Below are 26,587 nucleotides of genomic sequence, written 5' to 3' on the forward strand. Positions count from 1 at the left end.
GGACAGAAACGTGGGTGTCATCCCCGGCCCTCACCTCCCTCACTCCACCCCCTCATCGCAGTATCTGCTGCCCGCCGTGGCTCTCCCAGATCTGCCTGCTCACCCTGCTGGTCCAGGGCATCGTCTCCTCTCCTACAGACTATCGAAAAGGCTTCCTGTCAAGTCTTGCTTTCCTCCTGGCTTTCCCTAATCCACTCCACGGCCACACAGCAGCTGGAATGAGAGGTGTACAGCACAAATCCAGTCAAGCCTGCTGGGTCTCTGCCATTCTTGACTTTGCTTACAAGATGCTTCAAGAAGCGCCAGCCCTAGCCTTTGCCCCAGGCCCCATCTCTCGCCAGGGCTGCTCCAGCCTGCCCTGCGGTCAGGCTGAATTTCTCAGTGGCTTGCTCTCTGTTGGTGTCACTTGCAGGACAGTACCCTCTGCATGGAATGCACTTCCCACCCATTCCCCATCCCCTCCTCTAAGCCTCCTTCCAACTGGTCCTCCCTCCCCGGACCCTGGGAGGCCCTCTCTGACCCCCAGGCTGGGGCTGGTCGCCACACCGTCTGGTGCAATGCTAACTTAAACGCCCAGGCATGAGGTGATCTGTCTTTAATACAAGTCTCCCCGCAGCGAGACTGTGCCTCCGCCCGGAGCCCCGCGCTTGGGCCGGTCCCGGGTCTCGTCCCCTGTCCCGACATGGAACGCGCGAACCTGGGATACTCAAGGGTAGCGGCCCCCAACCTTTTTGGCACCAGGGACCGGTTTCGTGGAAGACAACTTTTCCACGGAATTGGGTGGTGGGCGGATGGTTCAGGCGGTAATGCGAAAGATGGGGAGCGGCAGATGAAGCTTCGTTCTCCCGCCCCTCACCTCCTGCTGTGCGGCCCGGTTCCTAACAGGCCGCGGACCGCTACCGGTCCGCAGCCCGGGAGTTGGGGACCCCTGCTCAAGGGCACTGGCCGCAGCGCAGTAGGAACTACAACTCCCAGCATGCCCCGGCCTGCGGCGTCCCGAGCCCGCGGCGGTTGCCTAGCGACCGGGCGTGTCCCGGAAGGCGCGCCGGCTCCGGCGGGACTTCCGGGGTGGTGGTTGCGTCAGATTCTGGGAAGCTGTCGGCGCGGCCGCGAGTGCGGCATTCCGACGATGGCAGGTTCCCCCGCGGAGCACGGTGAGTGCGCGCGGCGGACGGGCCAGCGGGGGCGACCCCGGGCCGAGGGGCGGAGGGGCCACCCGGGATCTGAGGGGGAGCCGGGTCCCTGAGGGGCGGGTCTGAGGGCGCGCAGAGGGCGGGGCGCGACCCCCGGTCCCCCCCCGCCCCCCGGCAGGCCCCGCTCCTCCAACCTTGCGGGGACCCGGCTCCGGCCCCGGAACTGCCGAGGCCACCCCGTCCCCAGCCCCGGTCCCCTCCTTGGGTCCTCCAGGTTCCATTGCGCCTCGACCCCGGGACGTGGCCCTGCGTTTCCCCCGCCGGTCCCTGGGCCGGACCTCGCCCCTCCTGTCCCCTGGACTTTGGGGGACAGGCACAGCCCTAGGGTTGTTTTCGTTTCCGCCCAGCCCGGGCAGCACCCGGGTTGGCACTTAGGAAAATGGGGCCGAGGAAGCAGGGTACTCGGACATACAGGAAGGGGCTTGGGATTTTATGAAGGCTTTCATCTGCGGCTGCAAACAGTGGCCATTGGGACCTGCGTGGTCACAGCGTTATTGCCCCCACTTTATTGCCGCCTCCGAGGTTCCGTGAGCAGCTCTGGCTCTGCCCACCAGAGTCACTCGTGTCGCCAGCCGGTAGACACGCCGCCCACAGGCGGACTCCAAGGAGTGCTGGGCCCTTGCTCCCCTCCCTCAGTCAAGATTGTAGGTGCCAGACAGACCGGAGGTTGTCCCTGGATTCCCGAGTCTGGAGCAGACTTTCTTCAGGAAGAACTCTCAGTGTGTAGTTTTTATTCCCCGGGCTGCCGGGTTGAGGCTGTGCAGGCTTCCTGGAGCCCTGTGATCCCTCTTGCTCCTGGGATTCCAGGCGGGGAGCTCTGACCACCTGGGTAACCCAGTGACGTGGGAGGCCCCTGATGGCAGGGCTGCTGTGGTACCCACCTTCCGGGCGCCCCGCATTCCACCCGACAGGTGTGCCTGGATTCCAGCACCACCTCTACCCACCTGGAGCCTCGGCCCTCGGCCCTCAGAAGTGCACCCAGACTCCTGTAAAATAGCAGCGTGGTTGACACCCCAGTCTTCTGAGCGAGCCGGGCTGGGGACCCACCTCTGCCCCTTCCTCACGTGCAGCGGGGTAACACGTCCCTGCTCAGAGGATGTAGGGGGCATTAAAGGGGCTGGTAGAGGTTAAGGGTTTAGAAGAACACTTGGCATGAAACGGGCGCTGTGTCCGGGTTGAAAGCCCGAGCTTGTTTCTTTTCTCTCTTCCTTCCTTCCTTCCTTCCTTCTTCATTTGTGAACACAAATGATGTATTCGATTTTTGGGTTTTGGTTTTTTTTTAATTGCTTCAGAATTTGAGGTTTTCAGAGCCTTGGTAAGAATTGGCCTGTTTCTGGAGATCGATACCAGAGTTCTAGATATTCTTGGTTTCCGGGTTTTGAATGCTTTTTAGTCTCAAGGTTGGATTTATCGAAAGTGACCATCTTTCCAGACTTTTTAAGGAGACCCTCATTTAGAATATTCTTCCCATTTCTGATCATCTTCCTCAAGTTGGCTCAGAATGTCCATTTGGTTCCCTGCCACGGGGGTCAAAGCTTTTCCTTTGTAGCGTGAATGTGCAGCCTGTTCCAGGGCCCAGTGTTTTGAGAAAGATGAGTGTCATCCCTGAGGACCCTGGGGTGGATGGAGCGCATCTCAGAGGCCTTGCCCTGCAGATTGGGCCTCTTTGGTGGCTGTGTGTTAGGTCAGACTTGCAGTTTCCTTTTTTATGCAGTTTAATTCAAAGGTTCTCCATAATAACAATACAGCTAGCTTTTTTTCTTAGTGTGAGTCTGCGCTAAATACATCTGCGGGGGGCCTCTCATCCTCAGAGCAACCCTTTATGGTCGATACTGCCCTGATCCTCCTGTGCAGGCAAGAATCCTGAGGTTCAGAGAAGTTAAGTGATTTGTCCAAGGTCACACAGCTAGCCCGGGCCCGCGTGACCGCAGCAGGGGTGTTGACTGCCCTGCTGCCTTTGATGACTCTATTCAGATGAACACCAAGCGCCCCAATTGCAGAGTGTGTCAAGGCAGGCAAGAGGAGGGAGCTGATACGCTTTCCTGTGTTTCCCAGAGAGAAGATGAAACGCACGTATTTATAGACTACAGACATTTGCTCATCCCTGAGCCCACATCTCCCGGTATTTACATTTTAAGAGTTGTGAGAGATAGTGCCCTCGGGGGGAGATCAAACTGTTCCGGTGTCCACACTGCTGTCCCCGGGCAGTGGTGCCATCTGATCACCTGTGTGGCCTCCGGGCATCAGATCAGGGTGCTCCTCATGACCCAGAAATCCCACGTGAAAGATTCGCAGCTGCTGTTTCAGTGGGAAATGCCCCTCAGTGGTTCAAAATAATTTCCTTAAATAGATCTGTTACTTTATTTATTCAGTAGATGTGCTTCAGGCACCGGCTCTGCCGGATGCTGCTGGGGGTGGAGATGCAGCATATGCCTGGAGGAGCTTCTCGGCCTCCCTGGGCCTTCCGTGCGGCGGGGCGGGGTGGCCAGAGCGCAGAAGCCCAACGTCTCCCCAGGTTGCATGGGCCGTTCCTCTCTGGGTCACTTCCCAGTGCGTGTGCTGCCGGGTGGCCTGAGTCTACGCAGGTGGTTCAGGGCCCAGGCTCCTTCTCTCTAAGGCTCCACTATCTGCCAGAAACTTGGCCGAGTCCTCCTCTGCCAGCTGCCCCGTGGGCAGGATGGAGTGCAGGGAGTCACGCCGGAGGCCCTGCCGGGCCAGGTCTGGACGCTGCTGTGGGCATTAGCCTACTGGCCAAGCCCAGCCCCGGAGCCCCGAGACAGAGGGCCTGGGTCTGGGGAGCCCCCTGTGCTCTGCTCCTGAGGGAGGGCCTGGCTGCAGGGCAGGTAGGGAGCCTCCCGAGAGAGGCTGGAAGCTGATCCTGGAGAAAAAAGGGGAGCGGGAGTCCTGGCAGAGAGCACCTCGCACACTAAGACCTGAAGAGCAGCAGCACCGCTTTCCAGCAGGTTCCCGAGGCCAGAGGGCGGAGGAGGGCCGGAGGTGGGCCACGGGAACAGGTCCGCAAGGGCCTGGAGCACGTTGACGGAATTTGGGTCTTGTCTTTGCGTTCTGGCAAGATACCTGCCCCTCCCCCACGTGTACCAAGGCAGGGAGAGCAGGAAGAACCCAAGACGGTGGCGACCGGTGGCCTGGGCCAGTGGCAGTGGTGGGTGTGAGAAGTGGACAGTCTGGGGAGGACCGGGGCAGGTGCTGGGTTTGCCGTGGGATGGAAGAAACAGCCACCCAGCTTCAGACCCAGTGGGGAAGGTGGCTGTACCATTCCCGGACTTGCACCCAGTTGGAGGGCGAGGCGTGATGCTTGGGAGCACCCTGTGGACAAGTGACAGCTGGGCCTCCGGGGCTGGTGCTCGGGACAGAGGGGGGCGCTAGAGAGGGCCTGTGGGAGGAGGTCCTGGGTTCCGGGAGTGGGTGGCATTGCCGCCAGGTGCACGCACCTCTCTCCTTTATGAGATTGGCGTGGGGAGGGGATGCGTTCGTTCGAGAAGGCTTTTCCGGTCCCCTTTCTGAGAGCCACCTGGGCAGGCTGGGAAGCCCCACAGGAAAGAAAAGTGGGCCTGAAGAGGGACCCAGGGGGAGGGCCCGCTGCAGAGGCGGGCCAGGGAAGCTGGAGGAGCCTTTGCAGAAAGGGCCTGATCCACAGGGCTGGGTGCCGCCGGGGCCTCCCAAGGTGTAGGCCCGAGAGGCCTTCAGCAAGTGCGGGAGGGGTGCAGACCCCCGCTGCGCCCGGCCTGGGAGCTTAGGAGGAAGGCAGACCTGCGGTGAAGGGGCCTGCGCTTCAGCAAGCCGCCTGGGGGTTCTTAGCAGCTGAGCTCTGCACCTGCCCCACCCAGGTTCCGATTCCAAAGGTCTCAGGTGGGCCTGGAACGGGTGCTTCCGGGAGCTGGCCCTGCTGCCACTGCGCTGGAGCCTCACTGAGCGGGAGCCTGGCTGGAGCGGAGGAGCGGGTGGGAGAAAGCAGGCCTCGGGCTGTTGTCCGGCAGGTGTGAATGCTGATGGGAAGGAGCCAGGGGAGGTGACGGCTTGGTGTGAATTCAGTTTCCTTACCTGGTTCTTGCGTTTGTGCGAGTTCAGTAAGCGTCTTCTAAACTGTGACCACGGTCCACGTTTACGACCTTCCCACCGTCAGGAGGTGTGTGTCCTGCGGTGCGTTTCTGGATGGACCTGCGGGGGACCTGGCGGTGGGCGTGGCACCTGCGTGGGGCTCCCTGGGGAGGGCCAGCGTGGCCAGTGGGCGTCCTGGTCGGGAACCATCTCCTCTCATCTTGGCATCATGGGCTGATAGCCCAAACCCAGGGCCACTTGAAAGCCAACCAGTTTTTAAATTTGTTTCCTCAAGTTACGCTTAGACGCAACTGCCACAGTGACCCCATGACTGTCCCCCTCTGCCCTGCAGGCTCCCTGCTCCAGACGGGGCTTTTTAAATGCGTGGGTGATCCCTGGGTAAACTCCTCCAGGGCAATTACAATAGTAGTAATACAGGAGCGATTAAAATAATAGTAATGGCAACTGCTGGGCGCTGGCTGTGTGCCCGGCAGTATTTCAAACAGTTTACAAGTGTAATTTTACTAACGCTCAACAGCTTTACCAGGCGTGTGTTGTGTGAGCCTGATTTACCCTTGAGAGGAGCCAGCCGGGTGAGGGAGGGGTGCAGACCCCGCTGAGCCCTTGTCCCCTGAACTGCTTCATTAGTGCTTTAAAGCCATGGTGTTGGTAGAATGTTTGACATGTTTTTCTCATTGTAAAAGTAACATATGCTTATTGTAGAAAATGTGCGCAGCGAAGAAAAAAGAGGGAAATAAAATGCCCTGTGAGCGTGTACTCCTCCAGGGTAGCCAACGTCAGGGTCAGGCAAGTTCCCGGGGGGTCTCTGTTCCCTGGAGTAGTTCCGGAGTGAGGGAAGTCTGTCTGTCCAGTGCTGTCCTGGGGGTAAAGGGGCAGGGCGAGCTGGGAGACCACACAGCTTCTCAGAGAGGGGCTGTCGCCTCTGCTTCCTTCCCCTCCCTCCTGTGTCCTGGCATAGATGGCTGCACCAGGGAGATGCTCGGAGACGGGGAGGGGGAGAGCTTGGAGGGTCGGTGTCGGGTGAGCAGCTGCCGAAGGACGGATGGCCCGGCCCACTCCGGGATGCGTCCCCGCGCCCCCGCCCCCCCCACCGCCGCCCCGGCTCTGCCCACCCTCTGGCAGGTCCTCTGACTTAGCTTTCGTGAACTGAATTTTCTCCATCACGAGAAAGGAGCGTGCTTCCGACCCGCCCCCGCGCCCCCCCCCCCACCGCCGCCCCGGCTCTGTCCACCCTCTGGCAGGTCCTCTGACTTAGCTTTCGTGAACTGAATTTTCTCCATCACGAGAAAGGAGCGTGCTTCCCGACTCCTGACAGGCTGGCAGGGCTGCTGGGGCACTGTGCCAGGCGCAGTAAAGTTCCCTGGAAGGAAGACTCCGTGCCAAGGAATTTGTGTAGAGTTAGGTTTCCCAGTGCCCAGGGCCGCCCTGGCAGGCGCTGCTTCCTTCTCGCTGGGTGGGAGAGAGAGCTGTCCTGTCAGAGAGGGGTGGGGGGCACAGACCCGCCTGGCCTTCCTTCACTGTCTCAGAGGGGATCTGAGCCCTCGGGCTGGTCCTTAGAGCCAGCCACCCGCTCCCGGGAAGGAAGGCGAGCTGGCTGGCGCTGCTCCAGGGCCCTCGTGGGTTCCCCAGGGCTCCCACCGGCACCTTGGGCGGGAGGGGCCGCCTCTGTGTCTCTCTTTGCTTCCTCCGACACTTCCAAGAACTGGCGTGGAAAGTAGCTGTTGCTCCTTGTAGGTCCAGCGTGGAACAAAAGCAGCGCCCCCTGCAGGTGTGCGCCCTCGGGCAGCAGGGCTCCAGCTCGGCCGCCACAGGGGTTAGAAGCCTTCTTAGACTCAGCCGGGTCCCCACCCCGGTTCCTGCGTACCGGGCACTTCCTGGGAGAGGGCTTACGAGGCCCCGGAATGACAGGTGATGCCGGCCTCCCGCGGGCAGGCCTGCACTTCGAGGTACCTCTGCCACCCATCCATTCGTTCAGCAAATTCACTGAGTGTCTTCAGAACGTTCCAGGCTTGGTTCTAGAGGCTGAGCATATGCTGAGTGAATGAATCGGATAAAACCCGGGGGGTGGGGCAGACAATAAAGGAAAGAAAGCAGGGAAGTGTGTGTTAGAAATAAGCGCTATGGAGAGATAAAGCGGGAAGGGGTCGGGGCCCCGGGAGGCGGGGGGGTCACTTGGACCAGTGTCCGGGAGGCCCCAACGGAAAAGGGGACACCCGTGGAGCCCCGAGAAAGGGAGGGAGGCTGGCTGTGTCTGGGGGAGGCTTCCAGGCAGGCAGGGCGGGGGGCATGGGGGCAGGGGCGGGAGCTGAGGTCACAAGGGTGTGGCGGCCCCCCTGGCCGGCGCGAGGACCGCTCTTGGTGGGACGGGGGGGGGTCTAGAGAAGGAGCGTGGGCCACTCTGGCCACGGCGCCCTGCGAAGCCCGGACACCTGCGGGGGCGCCTGCGTCCCGAGGTCCAGGCGAGAGAAGGGCTGGACCTGCCATGGCAGTTGGAGTGAGAGGGCTGGGTTCCGGTACGTTTAAAGGTGGAGGCCTGCACTATCCAAGGGGGTGGCCCTGGGTGTTCTGAGGGTACTTTGTAACGGGCAGAAGGGTATTCCAAGCCGTGCGCCTCAGGGCCACCCTGGGCTGGCGCCCCCGCGGTGCGGTGGGCAGGGAAGCTAGCCGGTCTTCCTGGAAAGCCTGGGCTGGCTTGAGAGCCCAGGGAAGACGTTTTCCTGGTGCCCACGCCTTTCCTGGGGATGAAGAGGTCGGGGTTCAGGAGGTCCCCGAGAAGCCAGCCTCCCGGAGGCTGGGCCCTGGACGGTCGCAGCCCCTCCCTGGGGCACCTGAGGACGTCAGGAGATGCTGCCGGCTTTGGTCCTTCTGTTGGCTCCTTCCGTCTCACCCCCGTGCCCAGGAGGGCAGCTCCGGGTAGGCCCTGACGGAAGGGTTTCCCGCGGTGGAGACGGTGCGGGAGGGTCTCGTGTGCACAGCTGCTTCCCCACACGTGTGCTCTGCTGTCTGTTTGCAGGCGTCCCGTGGGCTTGGTCGGGGCGAGGTTCCTGTTTCTGTGCCAGGCCTGGCTGGTGTCGGCCCACATCTCCTCGCCGCTCGGAGCCGTCCCGCTGTGGGTCCAGCATGGTGACCCAGGGACCTCGTGGTGTCAGGCAGCTGGCTCCGAAGGGCTGCGGTGTCAGGGTGTCTGCCCCGTTCCCAGGGAGAGTGAGAAGCCGGGCTCGTGCTGTCCCACTTGGAGCGGACTCCGGGGCTCAGAGTGTGTCTGTGTGGAAGGGAATGGGCGTGGCCCTGTTCACACTCGTGGACTAGGGGACCAGGCTCCCTCCTGCAGCTTCAGGGGCTGGTCCGCGCCCCTCCCCCTGATCTCCTGCTCCGCCCCCCCAGCCAGCCGGTGATGAACGCATCCGGAGGGTAGTTGGAGCAGTGATCAGGGACCTAGGGAGGAGGTGAGGGTCTCAGGCAGAGCGGGAGGGGGAGGAGGGGCTCCGTGGAGTCAGTGCCGTCTGCCGGCTGTGCCTGCTGGCTGGTCCTCACTCGGGCTGGGGCGCTGTCCTCCCACATCCTTCCTGATGATTCCAAGGCAGAGGAGTGGCCTCAGGTCCCTGAAGGGGGGCAGGCCTGTGCCAGGTGCTGGCTGGACGGTTGGCCCCCTCTGGCAGGCATTTCCGGGGGCGGGGCCGTGGTCCTCCCAGGAGCTGGGCCTTGGCCGCTAGAAGCCTCACCGGTGCCGGGTTTGGAGAGCTCTGCAGTTCTCACGCGCCACCCGTCGCCCACCCAGGGACTGGTCAGCACCAGCCCTCCCAGCACCCAGTGCACAAAAGGGTGTATGCGTGTGTGTTTCTCTTTAATTGAGGTGAAAATCACCAACGATGAAACTAACCGTTTTAAAGTGTACAGTTCAGTGCATTTAGAACATTCACGATGTTGTGCGACCACCCCCTGTCTAGTTCTAAAACATTTTCATCCCCAGATGAGAACCCACTGGCAGTCACTCCCCACTCCGTCCCCCAGCCCTGGGCACCCGCCCATTCTGGATATTTCCCAGCCGGAAGGGTGACCCTGAGACCCCATTCTCTGGACTCACCCAGGCCTCCAGCCCCGTTGACACGTGTGCCTCTGTCTTTGCAGATCCCGACTACAGGTCCATCCTGAGCATTAGTGACGAGGCAGCCAGGGTGCGGGCCCTGAACGAGCACCTGAGCATGCGTAGCTATGTCCAGGGCTTCTCCCTGTCCCAGGAGGACGTGGACGCGTTCAGGCAGCACTCCGGCCCTCCCGCCGACGCACAGCTCTTCCACGTGGCTCGGTGGTTCAGGCACGTGGCCGTGATCCTGGGCAGCCCCCGTGCGCCAGCCCCACCCCGTGGGCTCCAATCAAGCGAGTAGCAGAGCGTCTCCCCGGCCGGGAGAACCTCCCCCCGAAGCTCTGGTCGCACCCATGGCCAGGGAGCCCGCGGGGCTGGCGCTTGTCCCCGCACTCAAGCAAGCAGCCTGGGGTGCCTGCCAGCGCCCCCCGAGGGGAGATGAGGACAGAACGCCGAGAGGTCAGCCCCCGAGGATCACGGCCCCGGCGGCTGCTGTAGCAGAGCCTCTGGGCCGGGAGAAGGCCTGTGCCGCACTCAGGGCCGGCCTTGTTGTCAGCTCGCTCCTGACCTGGCTCGGATTTGATTGGCTTCTTTTCCTTTATTCTTTCCCTAAGATTGCAGGGTGTGTGTCCACCAGATTTAGAATTATTGGATCTTAAGGAAGTATTATTCATGGACATGAACTCTTTGGAAACCAGAGAGAAGGCGTTTCTGGGCTTTGAGATAAGACCAGTCTTGCAGCTCTGGCCCCCACCTGTCGGTGTGGTGTGTCCGGACCCCGTCATTTCGGGGGCGCTTCTGGAAAGTCTCTGGGGCGCACGGATCCTGGGTGGTCTCCTCCGGTGAATCGAGGTGCTTCTCCCATAATCGCCGGTGCCCTCAAGCAGCTCGGCCTCCCCGGGGGGGGCTTCGAGCACACACCCGAGCAGCGAGAGGGGTCCAGTGCCGTCTGAGGGGTCCCTGCTGGGCTGGGCAGCCTTCGGGGGCCTTTTCCAGATCCCTTCGGCTGGGACGTTTGGACCGTTTCCCAGCTCCTGCACCTCTGCCTGGTCTCTGCTGGGTCCCCCTCCGTAACGGGGCAGAGGTAGGGTGTCGTTTCTCCAAGCGTGGGGTGTGTTTTGGTTTTCTTGCTGATCTTGCAGCAGACAACCCTTCCCCGGCATAGGTGGGAGCCTTGCTGTGTAGACCGTCTCCTTCCCGTGCCTCCAGGTGGTGACCCAGGGGTGTCTGTGGCGGTAGGTGCTTCTCTCCCAGGGCTCAGTTGTCAGCTTGTCCCCCAGGTCCCCCCTCCCAAGGCACGGCCTCCTGGGGTGGAAGTCAGGGTGGGCTGGGGGCACGGCCTCCGCACGGCCTGTCTGGTGTTCCGTCCGGGGAACTTGTGGGGAGAGTGATGCAGACACACATGAGGGAAAGGCGGGTCTCTGCCCTGCCAGTCGGGGGGCCCGCAGGTTCACCGGGGCGGTGAGGGAGGCACCTGGACAGCGCCGACAGGACTATTCGCCTCCTTCCATTTCTAAGTTCCCCGTCACCAGTGCCTTCCGGGGGCCGGCAGGGACCCCAAGTGGCCGGGGACGGTGGGTGGTCTGGCGCCCAGAACCCCCAGAGTCGGTGTCCTAGGCCGCGTCCTGGATGCCAGTGGCCGAGCCTCTGCCTCCCCGCGTCGCTGGCCCGTCTCCGGCATCTCTCCAGCCTGTCCTGGGCGGGAGTGCCCCCTCTCCCAGCCCCTCGATCCTCAGCGCCCCGCCGGCCTTCCCTCCGTGTCCCGCTCCTGCTCGAGACCCCCAGCTGGACATCTCAGCACCGACATGCCCACAGCTGGCTTGTCACCGTCCTCTGTGCCGGCCCAGCCTAGGTCCCTGTGCCTCTTCCCGTGGCCACGGGCCTCAGCAGCCCTGGGGAGCCCCTCAGACACAGGAGGTGGACCAGGGCTCTGCCGAAGCCCCTTCCCCACCTCTCTGTTCCTTCTCTCACCCCCTCCCCATCTTGTGGCCTCCTCTCTGCGGCCTCAGCACAGAGGGTCCACTGTGCTCAGGGTTTCGGCCCTGCTGTGCTGTGTCTGGAGCGCCCCTCGCCCAGAGCGGGGCTCAGTCCAGACGGCTCCTCCTCCCGGGGGTGCCCTCTGCCACTGGGCCCCCCCTCACCCCCGTCCCCCTCACCCCCCTACCCGCCCTCCTGGGAAGGATCTTCAGGGTCTGCCCTTCACTGAAGAAGGCGTGTTAAGTCCCCCGGGGCGTGGGTCTGTCTGCTGCTGGGTGGGGTCTTCAGGGATGTGAACCCCTCTGCCACCCCTCCTCCGAGGCTGAGGTGCGCGCGGCGCCCAGGGGACCGGGGCCCTGGCTGGCACATCTCCCTCCATCTCCCCTCGGCACCCTCCCTGCCTAGAGCCTCGTTCTCAGGGCTTCCCTGAGCGGCACGTGCAGGTGGTGTTGTCAGAGGTCAGGGGTTTGTTTCCACAGCAGCCACGTGCCTGGGGCAGAGCCGGGGCAGGACCGGGGGTGCTAGCGAGCCAAGGAAGGCGTGCACAGTGTTTCAGACAAGCCAGAGGAAGGGCAGACGCCTCAGGAGGTCTGTGTCGGGGCGGGGGAGGGCACCGTCAGTGCCCGGCATCGGGGCAGGGAATCGCAGAGGGACGCCGGTGAAGCTTCCTTCCTGTTAAACCGAGGTAACACCTCCCGATTTTCCCCTTTGGCAGATGGGGATCGCGTGTGCCGGTTTCCTTGAACCGTCACCGGCTGTGCGGCTTTAGCCACGCTTTGGGGAGCAGGAAAGCCCGGGTGTGACCCGGTGTCCTGAACGGTGTCCCGCTGGCCGGGCTCCCTGGCTGTGCCCTCAGCTGTGTCCTGTCACTGCCGTCTTTTCAGATGAGCCTTCGGTCCCGCGGGCCCCGAGCCCCCCCCCCCCCCGGCCCCTGGCTCAGGGCGAGCACGGTGGTCGTGAGGCTCACATCAGTGTGTGGGCAGCTCTCGCCGGCGCGCACGTGGACACACACAGCCACCTCCCACCCCTTCAGCGGCCAGTTACGTGCGTCCTCTGGGTGGCACGTGGCCAGGCCCAGGACTGAGCGCTCCGTGACCCGCAGCAGGGAGCAGCGGGTGGTCGCCTGGCGGCCACACTGGACGTGGATTCTGTGCCAGGAGGAGGGAGAATCGCTTTGCAGACACAGAGGCAGGGGTCGGGGTTGGGGGTGGCGCCGGGAGTGGGCGCCTGTGCCCTCAGGTGCGCACACCGCGCTGGCTCCGGGAGAGGGCTGCGGCGCACAGCCGGCTTCTGGGTGCAGGAGCAGCGCCTTGGGGGTAGCCGGAAGGTCACCAGACGCCCAGGGCGTGAGAAGACTCAGCTTGGTGGCTCTTCCCGGCCCAGGGACGGAGCTGCACCCCGCCAGGCTCTCGGGGCGCAGGCTGTGTAAGGCCTGCCCTTCGTCCAGCGGGAGGCGCGGGCGCACGATCAGCAGGGGCACGGGACGGGGCGAGAGGAGGAGGAGGTGGGGCTGCCGGGTGACGCTGATCGGACGAGGCTCGGCTCCGTGAGCCCCTGACCTCAGCGTGGGGAGGACCCGGAGCTGCTCCCACAGGCCTCCGGGGCGCACGTGGAGCCATGAGTGCCGGCGGGTGCCGACACGTTGCCCGGGGCGGGGACAGGAACCGCGTGGGGAGCCGCCCACTGGCCCGCAGCTGTTTCCGCCCTGACCTGGCTTCTGCGCCCGGAGGTGGCCCGCGCGTCCTGTGAAGCCTCCACGGAGGCCGTCCTCCCGGGGGCGTGGCCAGCTGCGCCGCGGTCCAGGCGTGCGGCCGGCCCGTGTGCGGGGCCCGCGCCTTCCGCGCGCCCTCCGGCTGGGTCGGGCGCCTTGGGCTGGGAGCCGGCGGAGGGCAGGCTGGGTGTGATGGGCCTTCTCCCGCCCCGTGGGGTCGGGACTGTGGGATGTGCTGCCACCCAGACGTGAGCAGGCAGAGGCGGGGCAGGAGCGCTGGACGCGGGTGACGCTCTCCCGGCCCACTTTCCCCTTGTCCCGCGGGTGACCCAGCTGTGCTCTCTCCCTGGCAGGCAGAGGCCGGCGCACGCAGCCCCCGTGGTCTCCTCCAGCCGGGTCCGAGCCGTGCCAGCTCCGCCTGTACAACAGCCTGACCCGGAGGAAGGTAGGGGGGCCCGGGGGGCAGGGGCGGCGGCTCTTAGCAAGTCGGCGAGCGTCCTCTGTGTGGCCGGGGCAGGGCTGTCCTCGGAAGCACACCTGGCACGCCTCAAGGGGCCTGCCCATCGGCGCTCTGGCTCTGGCTGTGCCCGGGGCCAGGCCCGAGTGTAGATGCTCGTGGCTGCTCCGAGCCAGGCCAGGAGCCTGCGTGCTCTTGCAGGGGACCTGTGGTGGCAGCTGGTGTCCCAGTGCCAGCGAAGCAGGGCCTTTTGCTGTCGGGGGCCCAACAGGTGTGGGGACGAGGGCAGTATCGGCCGGGGTCGCTCAGCAGGGCCAGTGGCTCCAGAGATTTTGAAAAGGACTCCGGCCGAGGGCTCACTGGATTGCCGTCAGCAAGCACCCTGAGCAGATGGGAGACGGGGTCCCCCTCATGGACTTAATTGGTGACAGCGGCCCCTGAACTGGTCTGAGACCATCGGGCCGTCGGCGGGAGGTCTCGCTCTCTAGGCCGGCTCCTCTGGGAGTGCGGACCCCCGGCCACCTGTGAAAGGAAACCTCCCTGCTCACGTCGCTCCTGGGGGCAAAGGCAGGGCAGTCCCCGCGCTCAGCACGGGGCCTGGCTCGCGGCAGGTGCTTGATGAACGGAAGCTGCTCTTGTTAGAGCAGCAAAAGCAGGAGCGTCCGTCTCCTCGGCCCCCAGCTTGCGTCCACGAGTGGGATCCCAGGGAGGAAGAGGCCTGCCCCCATCCCAGACGACCGTGACTTTCCCGTAAACTAAGCAGTCCTCGTGGAACGCGTATGAACCACTTGTCCCTGGCGGCTGTGGGCCTGCGCGGCGCCTCCTGCATCCTTTGTGACGGTCATTCCTTCATTTCCAACCAAGGACGTGTTTGTACCTCAAGACGGGCGGAGGGTGACGTGGTACTGCTGCGGGCCCACCGTCTACGACGCCTCCCACATGGGGCACGCCAGGTAGGGCTGCACCTGGGCGCTGCTACAGGGACCCAAGCTCTGAGAGGAAGCTCAACGCCCAGCCTTTCCTCTCATTTTTAAGAAGAAACATTTTCATTCCGTCAGTACTACATCTTCACTGTAGAAAAACTAGAGAGACCAGATAACCAAAAAGAAAAAGCCCACAGCCCTGATGTTACTCTCCTGGACTCTGACCAGATGCTTTCCTCCCCGTGTGCCTGGCAGTTCCTCCTCATCCGAGGCTCTGGAGGTGGGGGGAAGGGGGTGCCTGGTGCTGGGATCCCTGACACCCAGACCCGTGGCCAGTGTGCAGTGCCCCCCGCCCCACAATCACGAGTGGGGTGGGCATGAGAGTAGCAGCTTTGGGGGGAAATGCCGGGGATCTTTTTCCTTGTACGTGTTTTAACTGCAGAGCCAAGGTGATGTGCCGCGTGGAAAGGTTTGTCTTTTTATTGCTCTAGGTCCTACATCTCCTTCGATATCTTGAGAAGAGTGCTGAGAGATTACTTCAAATTTGACGTCTTTTACTGCATGAACATCACAGACGTTGATGATAAGGTAAAGGGAGTTTCCAAGGTTAAATTTTAAATACAGTGGACGGTACAAGGGAAGAGATGACTTTGGGTAAGTTAATAAAGTAACGTCAGCTCGAGTGCCCTCAGCCCAACACATGCTGTTTGAATCCCCTCCGGGACTTGTATCACGGTTTATGCAGATGATGTTGTCCTGTATTCAGCTGTTTGGATGCTGTTGGGAAACCTGGGGAAATGTTAATAACACCCGGTGCTCCAGGGGAGGCGCGTGCTATAGTGTCTGGCGCTGCGGGGAGGCCGGGCCCGGCTCAACATGTTCGGACAGTCCCGGCGTCGGTGGCGGGGCGGTGTGTGTGGGTGTGAGCTCGGGCACCGCCCGGCGCTCTGCATAGGGACCCGGCGGCTGCCGAGCTGACCCCCATTTCCCTCCTCTGCTCCCAGATCATCAAGAGGGCCCGGCAGAACTACTTGTTTGAGCGGTACCAGGAGAAGCAGCCCCAGGCAGTGCAGCTCCTGGAGGACGTGCGCGCCGCGCTGCAGGTGGGCCCCCTGCGGCTCCTGGGTCCCTATGTCCCCACGTCCCCGTCCCAAGCGCAGGGGCTGTCCTTGGCGCGCTTCACAACGTGTAGTGTCATGATGTCTCGGTCGCAGCGCCCCCCTGGCCCACGGGGAAAGCCACCAGGACAGATGCACACGGACGGGGCGGGGGGTGGTGGTGGGTGACCGTTGCTGCCGCTTACGGGAGAACCTCAGAACCGGTCACGGCGATCTGCGCCGACTTGTGAATCTTCCACGCGGAGCTCACCAGCGAATGACACGCGTGTGACCAAGACGCAGAAGCTGCGCTAAGCTGCGCTAAGCTGCTCAAATGGGTGGTGCTGGAAATTTCTGGAATTATTTGAAGACATTAGTTCTTTCCAATTTAATATTTTGGTTTTGAATAAACAGTATTACAAGTGATGGTGTCATACAGAGAGGTCAGGAAAAGGCATTTTCTTCTTTTCTATAATTGTTATCTTTCGTAATTGCAGTAATGATTGCTGTTGTGCTTTTGATGTTTTATCTCTGGAAGAAAAAAGTAGGAATAAAATTAGGGCTTAGCAATCCTGTAGGCGGACGAGGGGGGCCCACTGGGCGGTGGCGCCTTCGTGGTGGCAGGTGACACCCCCGTGTCCTGGGCACGGCCTTAGGACGCTGCCACGCCCGGCTTGCTCAGAGACGAGGCGGCGCAGGACAGCCTGGGCCGCGGGCCAGGGTCCCTTTGGGGTGACACTCCACGGACACAGACCTCTGGGTCGCCGCGGGCAGTGGGCAGAACTGGCCTCTCGTGCGTGGAGTCACCTCTGGACACGGGGTTCTGCCGAGCGGGCGTAACAGCTGTGGCCTCTCCTCACGCTCGCAGCCATTTTCAGCAAAGTTACGCGAGACCTCGGATCCCGACAAGAGGCAGATGCTGGAGCGCCTGGAGCGCGCAGTGAGGCTGGCGGCGGAGCCGCTGGAGGAGCCGGCGCGGCGCGGCCTGGCGGGGGAGGAGCTGGACAGCCGCGTGCAGGTGAGGCTGAGGTGGGTCCCGCGGCCCCTCGCCTTTGCCCCACTGCCTTCTGGGAAACAGCAGGTGCTCTCGGGGCGGAGCGGGCTCCTCAAGGTGTTTCCGACACTCGCCGGGGACTCTGTCCAGCGTTGGCACTGGCAGCACGTGGGGCAGGCGGAGCGAGAGATGCTGGTGGGCCTGAGCTCCGGGGCCGCGGGGACCCGCTGGGCTGGGGCCTTCCCCGCGGCGGCCTTCTCCCCTGAGGGCGGGCTCGGGGCGCCCGGCCTTCCTCCGGTCCCGACGACCCTTCTCCTCTGCGCCGGCGCCCCCTGCTGGCCGCCTGCAGAACCGCGGGAAGGACGCAGCCAGGGAGGCTGCGGCCGAGGGCGTGGACGTGTAAGGGGGCGGTGCCCGCCTGCAGGGCGCCCCCCTTCTGGGGCCTCGCGGGGCAGGATGCTTGGTGTGCTTGTCCTGAGCTTCGTGCGGAGTCAGGCGCACGGGGTCTTGGGGACGAGGGCTTTCCCGCGGGCGTGCTTCTGAGACGGGCCACACGAGGTCCCGCCCTCCCTGCAGTGGACTCCTCCGGCCCAGCCGTTTATTTCTTCTCCTGGGAAGCTGGATACGTTTCCGTGTTACCAACAGTGATGCTGGGAATTCTCTTCCCAACGATTCCAGTAAGGTCCTTTTTATTAAAATTGTGGTAAAATATGCATAACATACAATTTAGCACTTTAACCATTTTTAAGTACGTGTGTTCACATTGTTGCGTAAACGGCACCACCGTCCATCTCCAGAAGTTTTTTCGTCTTCCGAAACGGACGCTCTGTCCCCATGAAACACTCACTCCCCTCCCCTCCCCCAGCCAGGGCCCCACCGTCTGCTTTCCGCCCCCATGAATCTGGCTCCTCCAGGGACCTCATACCAGTGGGATCACACAGTGTTTGTCCTTTTGTGACTGGCTTATTCCACTCAGCAGACTGTCCTCAAGGTTCATCCACGTTGTAGCCTGTGTCAGAACGTCCTCTCTTCTTAAGACTGAGTACTGTTCCGTGATGTGGATGAGCCACGTTTCGTGTGTCCGGTCATCCTCTGATGAACGTTTGCGTTGTCTGTTGCGAATCATGCTGCTGTAAACATGGGTGTGCGAGTATCTGTTTGAGTCCCTGCTTTTAATTCTTTTGTGAGTATACCCCCAAAAGCAGGTCGTACGCCAACTCAACTGTTAATATTCTGAGGCACTGCTGTGCTGTTTTCCATAGAGCACAGGGGTTCCAGTGTCTTCACATCCTTGTCAACCCCTGTGCTCTTCTGTTTTCCTGACTTTGCAGGACATTTGGTCCATGCCAAGAGGTCCTTGAAATTTGGTCCCATCCAAAACGTCCATGGTTATACCTGGTCCATGCCAAATGGTTTTAGATAGGACCACACTTCAAAGACTTTTTGGTGTGGACCAAACGTCTTATGGACCGGATGTCTTACGTGTAAACGTATCCTCCTACTAACATGCTTCCAGTGTCCTGTTAATTTGCCTGCACGCCAGCACTTTGTGTTGCTGGATTTGTTCCTTTTTATCGATGGAACGTACACTGTAAAGTGGTAGTTACTGTGGTTTGAATTTGCATTTCTCCAACCTCTCCTGAGACTTGAGTATCTTTTCGCATGTTCACTTGCTGGCTGTAATTCTGCACGTGCATCTTCTTCCCCGTTTTCCACTGGTCTGTTTGTCTTCTTACTGGTTTGTGAGCATCCTTAGGTTTTCCCCAGACACTAATCCTTTCTCATTTAAATGGGTTGCAGGCACCTTCTCCTAATGTGTGGCTCGTCTTTTCACTCCCTTTAATAACAGAGGATCTTAGTTTTATTGTATTCAACTTTATCGGTTTTCCCTTTTATACTTGGCATTTTTGTGTCTTAAGAAATCTTTCTTGCCCTGAAACGTGAATATATTCCCCAGTATTTTATTCTGAGGATTTTAAAGTTGTACAGTTCACCTTTAAAGTCTTTGATCCCCCAGAATTCGTTTTTGTAAGTCGTGTGAGTAGAGATCCAGTCCCCTCTCCCCCGCACAGAGATGGGAGGCCCCCCTTTCCTCAGCCCCTTTCTGTCGTGTGTCGTGTCTCAGTTCTGTTCCGTAGGTCAGGTTATCCACCCTGTGTGAGTCTCACCGCGTCTGTCACCGATGCCTGGAGAGATAGGAAGCCTCACCTTGTTTTTGTTCTCCAGGTTTTTTTTTTTTTTTTTAAGATTTATTTATTTAATTAATTTATTTTAGGTCAGGTTATCCACCCTGTGTGAATCTCACCGCGTCTGTCACCGATGCCTGGAGAGATAGGAAGCCTCACCTTGTTTTTGTTCTCCAGGTTTTTTTTTTTTTTTAAGATTTATTTATTTAATTAATTTATTTTTGGCTGCGTCGGGTCTAGTTGCAGCACGCGGAATCTTTCGTTGCCGCACGTGGGCTCCTCTAGCTGTGGCATGCTGGTTTTCTCTCTCTAGTTGTGGAGCGCTGGCTCCAGGGTGTGTGGGCTCAGTAGTTGTGGCTCGCGGGCTTAGTTGCCCTGTGGCATGTGGGATCTTACTTCCCTGACCAGGGATTGAACCCACATCCCCTACATTGTAAGACGGATTCTCTACCGCTGGACTGCCAGGGAAGTCCCTCCAGGTATGTTTTGAATGCTCCTTGCTCGTCGAGTCCCATACAAGACACTGCTGGGGTTTTATTTATTTATTTATTTATTCATTTATTTATGGCTGAGTTCGGTGTTTGTTGCTGCGCGCGGGCTTTCTCTAGTTGCGGCGAGAGGGGGCTACTCTTCATCGCGGTGCGCAGGCTTCTCATTGGATGCTTGGTGTGCTTGTCCTGAGCTTCGTGCGGAGTCAGGCGCACGGGGTCTTGGGGACGAGGGCTTTCCCGCGGGCGTGCTTCTGAGACGGGCCACACGAGGTCCCGCCCTCCCTGCAGTGGACTCCTCCGGCCCAGCCGTTTATTTCTTCTCCTGGGAAGCTGGATACGTTTCCGTGTTACCAACAGTGATGCTGGGAATTCTCTTCCCAACGATTCCAGTAAGGTCCTTTTTATTAAAATTGTGGTAAAATATGCATAACATACAATTTAGCACTTTAACCATTTTTAAGTACGTGTGTTCACATTGTTGCGTAAACGGCACCACCGTCCATCTCCAGAAGTTTTTTCGTCTTCCGAAACGGACGCTCTGTCCCCATGAAACACTCACTCCCCTCCCCTCCCCCAGCCCGGGCCCCACCGTCTGCTTTCCGCCCCCATGAATCTGGCTCCTCCAGGGACCTCATACCAGTGGGATCACACAGTGTTTGTCCTTTTGTGACTGGCTTATTCCACTCAGCAGACTGTCCTCAAGGTTCATCCACGTTGTAGCCTGTGTCAGAACGTCCTCTCTTCTTAAGACTGAGTACTGTTCCGTGATGTGGATGAGCCACGTTTCGTGTGTCCGGTCATCCTCTGATGAACGTTTGCGTTGTCTGTTGCGAATCATGCTGCTGTAAACACGGGTGTGCGAGTATCTGTTTGAGTCCCTGCTTTTAATTCTTTTGTGAGTATACCCCCAAAAGCAGGTCGTACGCCAACTCAACTGTTAATATTCTGAGGCACTGCTGTGCTGTTTTCCATAGAGCACAGGGGTTCCAGTGTCTTCACATCCTTGTCAACCCCTGTGCTCTTCTGTTTTCCTGACTTTGCAGGACATTTGGTCCATGCCAAGAGGTCCTTGAAATTTGGTCCCATCCAAAACGTCCATGGTTATACCTGGTCCATGCCAAATGGTTTTAGATAGGACCACACTTCAAAGACTTTTTGGTGTGGACCAAACGTCTTATGGACCGGATGTCTTACGTGTAAACGTATCCTCCTACTAACATGCTTCCAGTGTCCTGTTAATTTGCCTGCACGCCAGCACTTTGTGTTGCTGGATTTGTTCCTTTTTATCGATGGAACGTACACTGTAAAGTGGTAGTTACTGTGGTTTGAATTTGCATTTCTCCAACCTCTCCTGAGACTTGAGTATCTTTTCGCATGTTCACTTGCTGGCTGTAATTCTGCACGTGCATCTTCTTCCCCGTTTTCCACTGGTCTGTTTGTCTTCTTACTGGTTTGTGAGCATCCTTAGGTTTTCCCCAGACACTAATCCTTTCTCATTTAAATGGGTTGCAGGCACCTTCTCCTAATGTGTGGCTCGTCTTTTCACTCCCTTTAATAACAGAGGATCTTAGTTTTATTGTATTCAACTTTATCGGTTTTCCCTTTTATACTTGGCATTTTTGTGTCTTAAGAAATCTTTCTTGCCCTGAAACGTGAATATATTCCCCAGTATTTTATTCTGAGGATTTTAAAGTTGTACAGTTCACCTTTAAAGTCTTTGATCCCCCAGAATTCGTTTTTGTAAGTCGTGTGAGTAGAGATCCAGTCCCCTCTCCCCCGCACAGAGATGGGAGGCCCCCCTTTCCTCAGCCCCTTTCTGTCGTGTGTCGTGTCTCAGTTCTGTTCCGTAGGTCAGGTTATCCACCCTGTGTGAGTCTCACCGCGTCTGTCACCGATGCCTGGAGAGATAGGAAGCCTCACCTTGTTTTTGTTCTCCAGGTTTTTTTTTTTTTTTAAGATTTATTTATTTAATTAATTTATTTTTGGCTGCGTCGGGTCTAGTTGCAGCACGCGGAATCTTTCGTTGCCGCACGTGGGCTCCTCTAGCTGTGGCATGCTGGTTTTCTCTCTCTAGTTGTGGAGCGCTGGCTCCAGGGTGTGTGGGCTCAGTAGTTGTGGCTCGCGGGCTTAGTTGCCCTGTGGCATGTGGGATCTTACTTCCCTGACCAGGGATTGAACCCACATCCCCTACATTGATTCTCTACCGCTGGACTGCCAGGGAAGTCCCTCCAGGTATGTTTTGAATGCTCCTTGCTCGTCGAGTCCCATACAAGACACTGCTGGGGTTTTATTTATTTATTTATTTATTCATTTATTTATGGCTGAGTTCGGTGTTTGTTGCTGCGCGCGGGCTTTCTCTAGTTGCGGCGAGAGGGGGCTACTCTTCATCGCGGTGCGCAGGCTTCTCATTGCGGTGGCTTCTCTTGTTGCGGAGCGCGGGCTCTAGGCACGCAGGCTTTGTAGTTGTGGCACATGGGCGAAGTAGTTGTGGCTCGCAGGCTCTAGAGCACAGGCTCAGTAGTTGTGGCACACGGGCTTAGTTGCTACGCGGCGTGTGGGATCTTCCCGGACCGGGGATCGAACCCGTGTCTCCTGAATTGGCAGGTGGATTCTTAACCGCTGTGCCACCGGGGAAGCCCTTAAATATTATATATTGAAGGATCATTTCAGAGCTCCACCTTTGAATGGGTTGATCCTCTCTATTCTCTCTTTCTATTTCAAAAAAATTTTTTTAAGAGTTTATTATTTTAGAGCAGTTTCAGGTTCACAGCAAAACAGAGGTTTCCTGTGTACCCCCCACCCCACCCCCATACACACAGAGCCACGCCCACTGTCAGCATCCCCTCCCCCCCGCCCCGAGCGGTATGTTTGTGACAGCTGGTGAACCTACACTGACACATTGTCATCACCCACACAACACTTTACATTAGGGTTCTGTCTTGGTGTTGTACATTCTGTGGGTTTGGACAAACGTATAGTGATACGTATCTGCCCTTAGAGTCTTACACACAGTAGTTTCCCTGCCCTAAAAATCCTCTGTGCTTCACCTGTTCATCCCTCTTTCACCCCAACACCTGGTCACCACTGGTCCTTTTACTGTCTTCATAGTTTTGCCTTTTCTGAATATCCCAGAGTTGGAATCATGCAGTATGTGCCCTGCTCAGATTGGCTTCTTTCACTTAGTAATGTGAATTTAAGGTTCCTCCGTGTCTTTTCATGGCCTGATAGCTCATTTCTCTGTAGCACTGAAGGTTAGTTCATCGTCTGGACGGACCACAGCGTATTTACGCACTCACCCACTGAAGGGCATCTTGGCTGCTTCCAAGTTTTGGCAATTAGGCATAAAGCTTCTGTAAACATCCATGTGCAGGTTTTTGTGTGGACATAAGTTTTCACCTCTTTTGGGTAACTACCAAGGAGCATAACTGCTGGATCATGTGTGAGAGTAGGTTTAATTTTTGAAGAAACCGCCAAACTGTCCCCCAAAGTGGCTGCACCATTTTCCATTCCCACCAGTGGTGGATAAGAGTCCCTGTTGCTCCAGATCCTCACTAGCCTTTGGTGTTGTCAGTGTTCCAGATTTTGGCCATTGAAATAATGTATGGAGTATCTCGTTTTAATTTACATTTCCCTGATGACACACGATGTGGAGCGTCTCTTGATACTTATTTGCCATCTTTATGTCTTCTTTGGTGAGGTGTCTGTTAATGTCTTTGGACCTTTTTAAGAACAGGTTGTTTTCTTATTGTTGAGTTTGGAGAGTTCTTTGTATATTTTGGGTAACAGTCCTTTATCAGATGTGTCTTTTGCAAATATTTTCTTCCGGTATGTGGCTTGTCTTTTCATTCTCTTGACAGTGTCTTTCCCAGAGCAGAAATTTTTAATGGTGATAAAGTCCAGCTTGCCAATTCTTTTCTTTCACGGATCACGCATTTGGTATCGCATGGAAGAAGTCATTGCCAAAGCCAGGGTCATCTTTGAAGTGCGTAAGGCCTTGGTCTAGATTCATGGTTTTTGCATGTGATGCCCGGTTGTTAAGCACAGTTTGTTGGAAACTGTTTTTGCTCCTTTGCTCTTTTGTCAAAGAACAGTTGGCTATATTTACATGAGTCTGTTTCTGGGCTCTGTTCTGTTTCGTTGCTCTGTTTGTCTGTTCTTTCACCAACACCACACTGTCGTGATTACGGTAGCTTTAAGTAAGTCTTGAAGTCGGGGAGTGTCAGTCCTGCACCTTTGTTCTCCTTCAATATTGTGTTGGCTCTTCTGGGTCTTTTGCCTCCTCTCCATATATACTTTTTTTTTTTTGACTACTTATCCATCTATCTATCTATTTATTTATTTATTTGGCTGCGCCGGGTCTTGGACGCGGCATGTATGATCTTTTAGTTGCGGCCTGCATTGCGGGATCTGGTTCCCCAGCCGGGAATCAAACCCGGGCCCCCTGCGTTGGGAGCGTGGAGTCTTAGCCACTGGACCACCAGGAAAGTCCCTCCATATACACTTTAGAATCAGTTTGTCAATATCCATAAAATAACTCGATAGGATTTGGATTAGGATTGAATCAAATCTACAAATCAAGTTGGGAGGAACTGGCACCTTGACAGTATTAAACCTTCCTATCCCCAAACATGAAATGTCTCTGCATTTCTTACATCAGAGTTTTGTCGTTTTCCTCATGTAGATCTTGTACGTATTTTGTAAGACTTATATGTGAGTGTTTCATTTCGGATGCTGATGTAAATGGTATTGTGGTTTTAATTTCAAATTCCACTTCTTATTTCCTGGTCTATAGTTTTGTCTTCTTTCCCAGTCAATATACAGACGGTCCCCCACCTCTGACAATTTGACTTAGGATTTTCTGGCTTTACGATGGTGCAAAAGCAATAAACGTTCAGTAGAAACCATACTTTGAATTTTGATCTTCTCCTGGGCTAGCGGTATGCAGTCCAGTACTCTCTCCGGATGCAGGGCACCAGCGGTGAGCCTCAGATCGCCAGGGTAAACAACTGACACACTTACAATTACTCTGTGCCCAGACAACCGTTTTGGTTTTCACTTTCAGAACAGTATTCAGTACATTACATGAGATATTTCAACACGTAATTATAAAATAGGATTGGTGTTAGATGATTTTTCCCAACTGTAGGCTAATGTATTCTGAGCACATTTAAGGTAGGCTAGGCTAATCTATGATGTTGGGTAGATTAGGTGTATTAAATGCATTTTCAGCTTAATGATATTTTCAACTTATGATGGGCTTATAATCCTGTATAATCCTCTTTTTTTTGCCCTTTTCTTGCCTTATTGCATTAGCAAGGACTTCCAGTATGATGTTGGAAAGGACTGGTGAGAGGGGACATTCTTGCATTATACCTCATCTTAGTGGAAAAGCTTCTGATTTCTCACCATTAAGTCTGATGTTAGCGGTAGGCTTTTTGTAGCTGTTTTTTGTTTGTTTATTAAGTTGAGGAAGTTCCCCTCTATTCATTTACTGAGAGTTTTTATCATGAATGGGTGTTACATTTTGTCAGATGCTTTTTCTGCATCTATTGGTATGACCTTTTGGTTTTTCTTTTTTAGTCTGTTGATGTGATGATTTATATTAATTGATTTTATAAAGTAGAACCAGCCTTACATACTTGTGATAAATTTCACTTGGTTGTGGCATGTAATTCTTTTTATACTTTTGTGGATTCAATGTGGTAATATTTTGTTAAGGATTTTGCATCTGTATTCATGAGAGATATTGATCTGTGGTTTTCTTGGAATGTCTTTGTCCGGTTTAGGTATTAGGGTAATGCTGTCCTCAGAAGGAACTGGGAAGTATTCTCTTTGCTTCTGTCCTCTGAAAGAGACTGTAGAAATTGGTATAATTTCTTCCTTAAGTGTTGGCGGAATTCAGCAGTGAATCCATCTGGGCCTGGTGCTTTCTATTTTGGAAAGTTATTAATTATTGATTTAATCTCTTTAATAGATACAGGCTTATTCAGATTCTCTGTATCATGTTGTGTGAGTTTTGGCAGATTATGTCTTTCAAAGAATTGGTGCCTTCATCCAGGTTATCAAATTTAGGGGCACAGAGTTGTTTATAATATTCCTTTTTTCTTCTTTTAACTTCCATGGGATCTGTAGTGATGTCCCCTCTTTCATTTCTGATATTAGTATTTGTGTCCTCTTTTTTTCTTGGTTAGCTTGGCTTATCAATTGTATTGATCTTTTCAAAGAACCAGCATTTGGTTTTGTTGATTTTCTCTCTTAATTTCCTGGTTTCTGCTTTAATTCTTTTAAAAAATATTTATTTATTTGCGTGGTTGCGCTGGGTCTTAGTTGCGGCAGGAAGGCTCCTTAGTTACAGCTCTAGGGCTCCTTGGTTGCAGCTCGCTGGCTCCTTAGTTGCAGCACGTGGGCTCCTTAGTTGTGCATGCAAACTTTTGGTTGCAGCACGCACGTGAGATCTAGTTCCCTGACCAGGGATCAAACATGGGCCCCCTGCGTTGGGAGCGCGGAGTCTTAGCCACTGGACCACCAGGGAAGTCCCTCTGCTTTAATTTTTTATTATATCCTTTCTTCTTCTTACTTTGAATTTTTTTAAAATTGGCAACAAGCTAACTTTATTTATCTTTATTTTTATTATCACTGTTTTTTTGGCCGTGTTGGGTCTTCGTTGCTGCGCGTGGGCTTTCTCTAGTTGCGGCGAGTAGGGGCTACTCTTGGCTGTGGTGCATGGGCTTGTCACTGCGGTGGCTTCTCTTGTTGCGGAGCACGGGCTCTAGGCGCACAGGCTCAGTAGTTGTGGCACGTGGGCCCTAGAGTGCGCGGGCTTCAGTATTTGTGGCGCGTGGGCTCAGTAGTTGTGGCTTGCAGGCTTAGTTGCTCTGCGGCATGTGGGATCTCAGACCAGGGATCGAACCCACATCCCCTGCATTGTCAGGCGGATTCTTAGCCACTGCACTACCAGGGAAGTCCCTAACCATTTTTTTTTTTTTAATTAAAGTATAGTTAATTTACAGTATTGTGTTAGCTTCAGGTATACAGCAAAGTGATTCAGTTATATATATATATATATATATGTAAATATATGTATGTATATATCTTTTTCAGATTTTATGGTTCAGTATATATCTGTTTCTATATATTTTTTATTAAATGGGTATTGTGGCTGTGACTTTATTAAAATAAGTTTATTGGCTGCGTTGGATCTTTGTTGCTGTGCGCAGGCTTTCTCTAGTTGCAGCGAGTGGGGGCTACTGTTCGTTGCAGTGCGCGGGCTCTAGGCACAAGGGCTTCAGTAGTTGCGGTGAGTATAGTTAATTTACAGTATTGTGTTAGCTTCAGGTATACAGCAAAGTGATTCAGTTTTATATACATATATATATGTAAATATATGTATGTAT

General features: G+C 56.5%; 1 protein-coding gene across 5 annotated transcripts in view; it reads left to right on the forward strand.

Annotated features, from left to right (window-relative positions):
- The first annotated feature begins 1,077 nt into the window (after positions 1 to 1,077).
- Positions 1,078 to 26,587, forward strand: part of CARS1 (cysteinyl-tRNA synthetase 1) — a 49,650-nt gene continuing 24,140 nt past the window's right edge. Inside the window, exons 1-7 of one of the 5 annotated variants that reach the window (XM_028478533.1) lie at positions 9,461 to 9,654; positions 12,447 to 12,449; positions 13,403 to 13,490; positions 14,367 to 14,455; positions 14,917 to 15,013; positions 15,430 to 15,528; positions 16,391 to 16,540. In XM_028478533.1, the coding sequence (XP_028334334.1) occupies positions 9,476 to 9,654; positions 12,447 to 12,449; positions 13,403 to 13,490; positions 14,367 to 14,455; positions 14,917 to 15,013; positions 15,430 to 15,528; positions 16,391 to 16,540 (705 nt within the window). In that variant the 5' untranslated portion in view covers positions 9,461 to 9,475. Of the gene's footprint in view, positions 1,155 to 9,460; positions 9,655 to 9,695; positions 9,817 to 12,446; positions 12,450 to 13,398; positions 13,491 to 14,366; positions 14,456 to 14,916; positions 15,014 to 15,429; positions 15,529 to 16,390; positions 16,541 to 26,587 lie in introns of those variants that run through there. The other 4 variants (XM_024133248.3, XM_028478534.1, XM_028478535.1 and 1 more) reach the window with 4 other exon arrangements.

The sequence above is a fragment of the Physeter macrocephalus genome, chromosome 18 (assembly GCF_002837175.3).
Source record: "Physeter macrocephalus isolate SW-GA chromosome 18, ASM283717v5, whole genome shotgun sequence".
Classification (NCBI taxonomy): Eukaryota; Metazoa; Chordata; class Mammalia; order Artiodactyla; family Physeteridae; genus Physeter; species Physeter macrocephalus.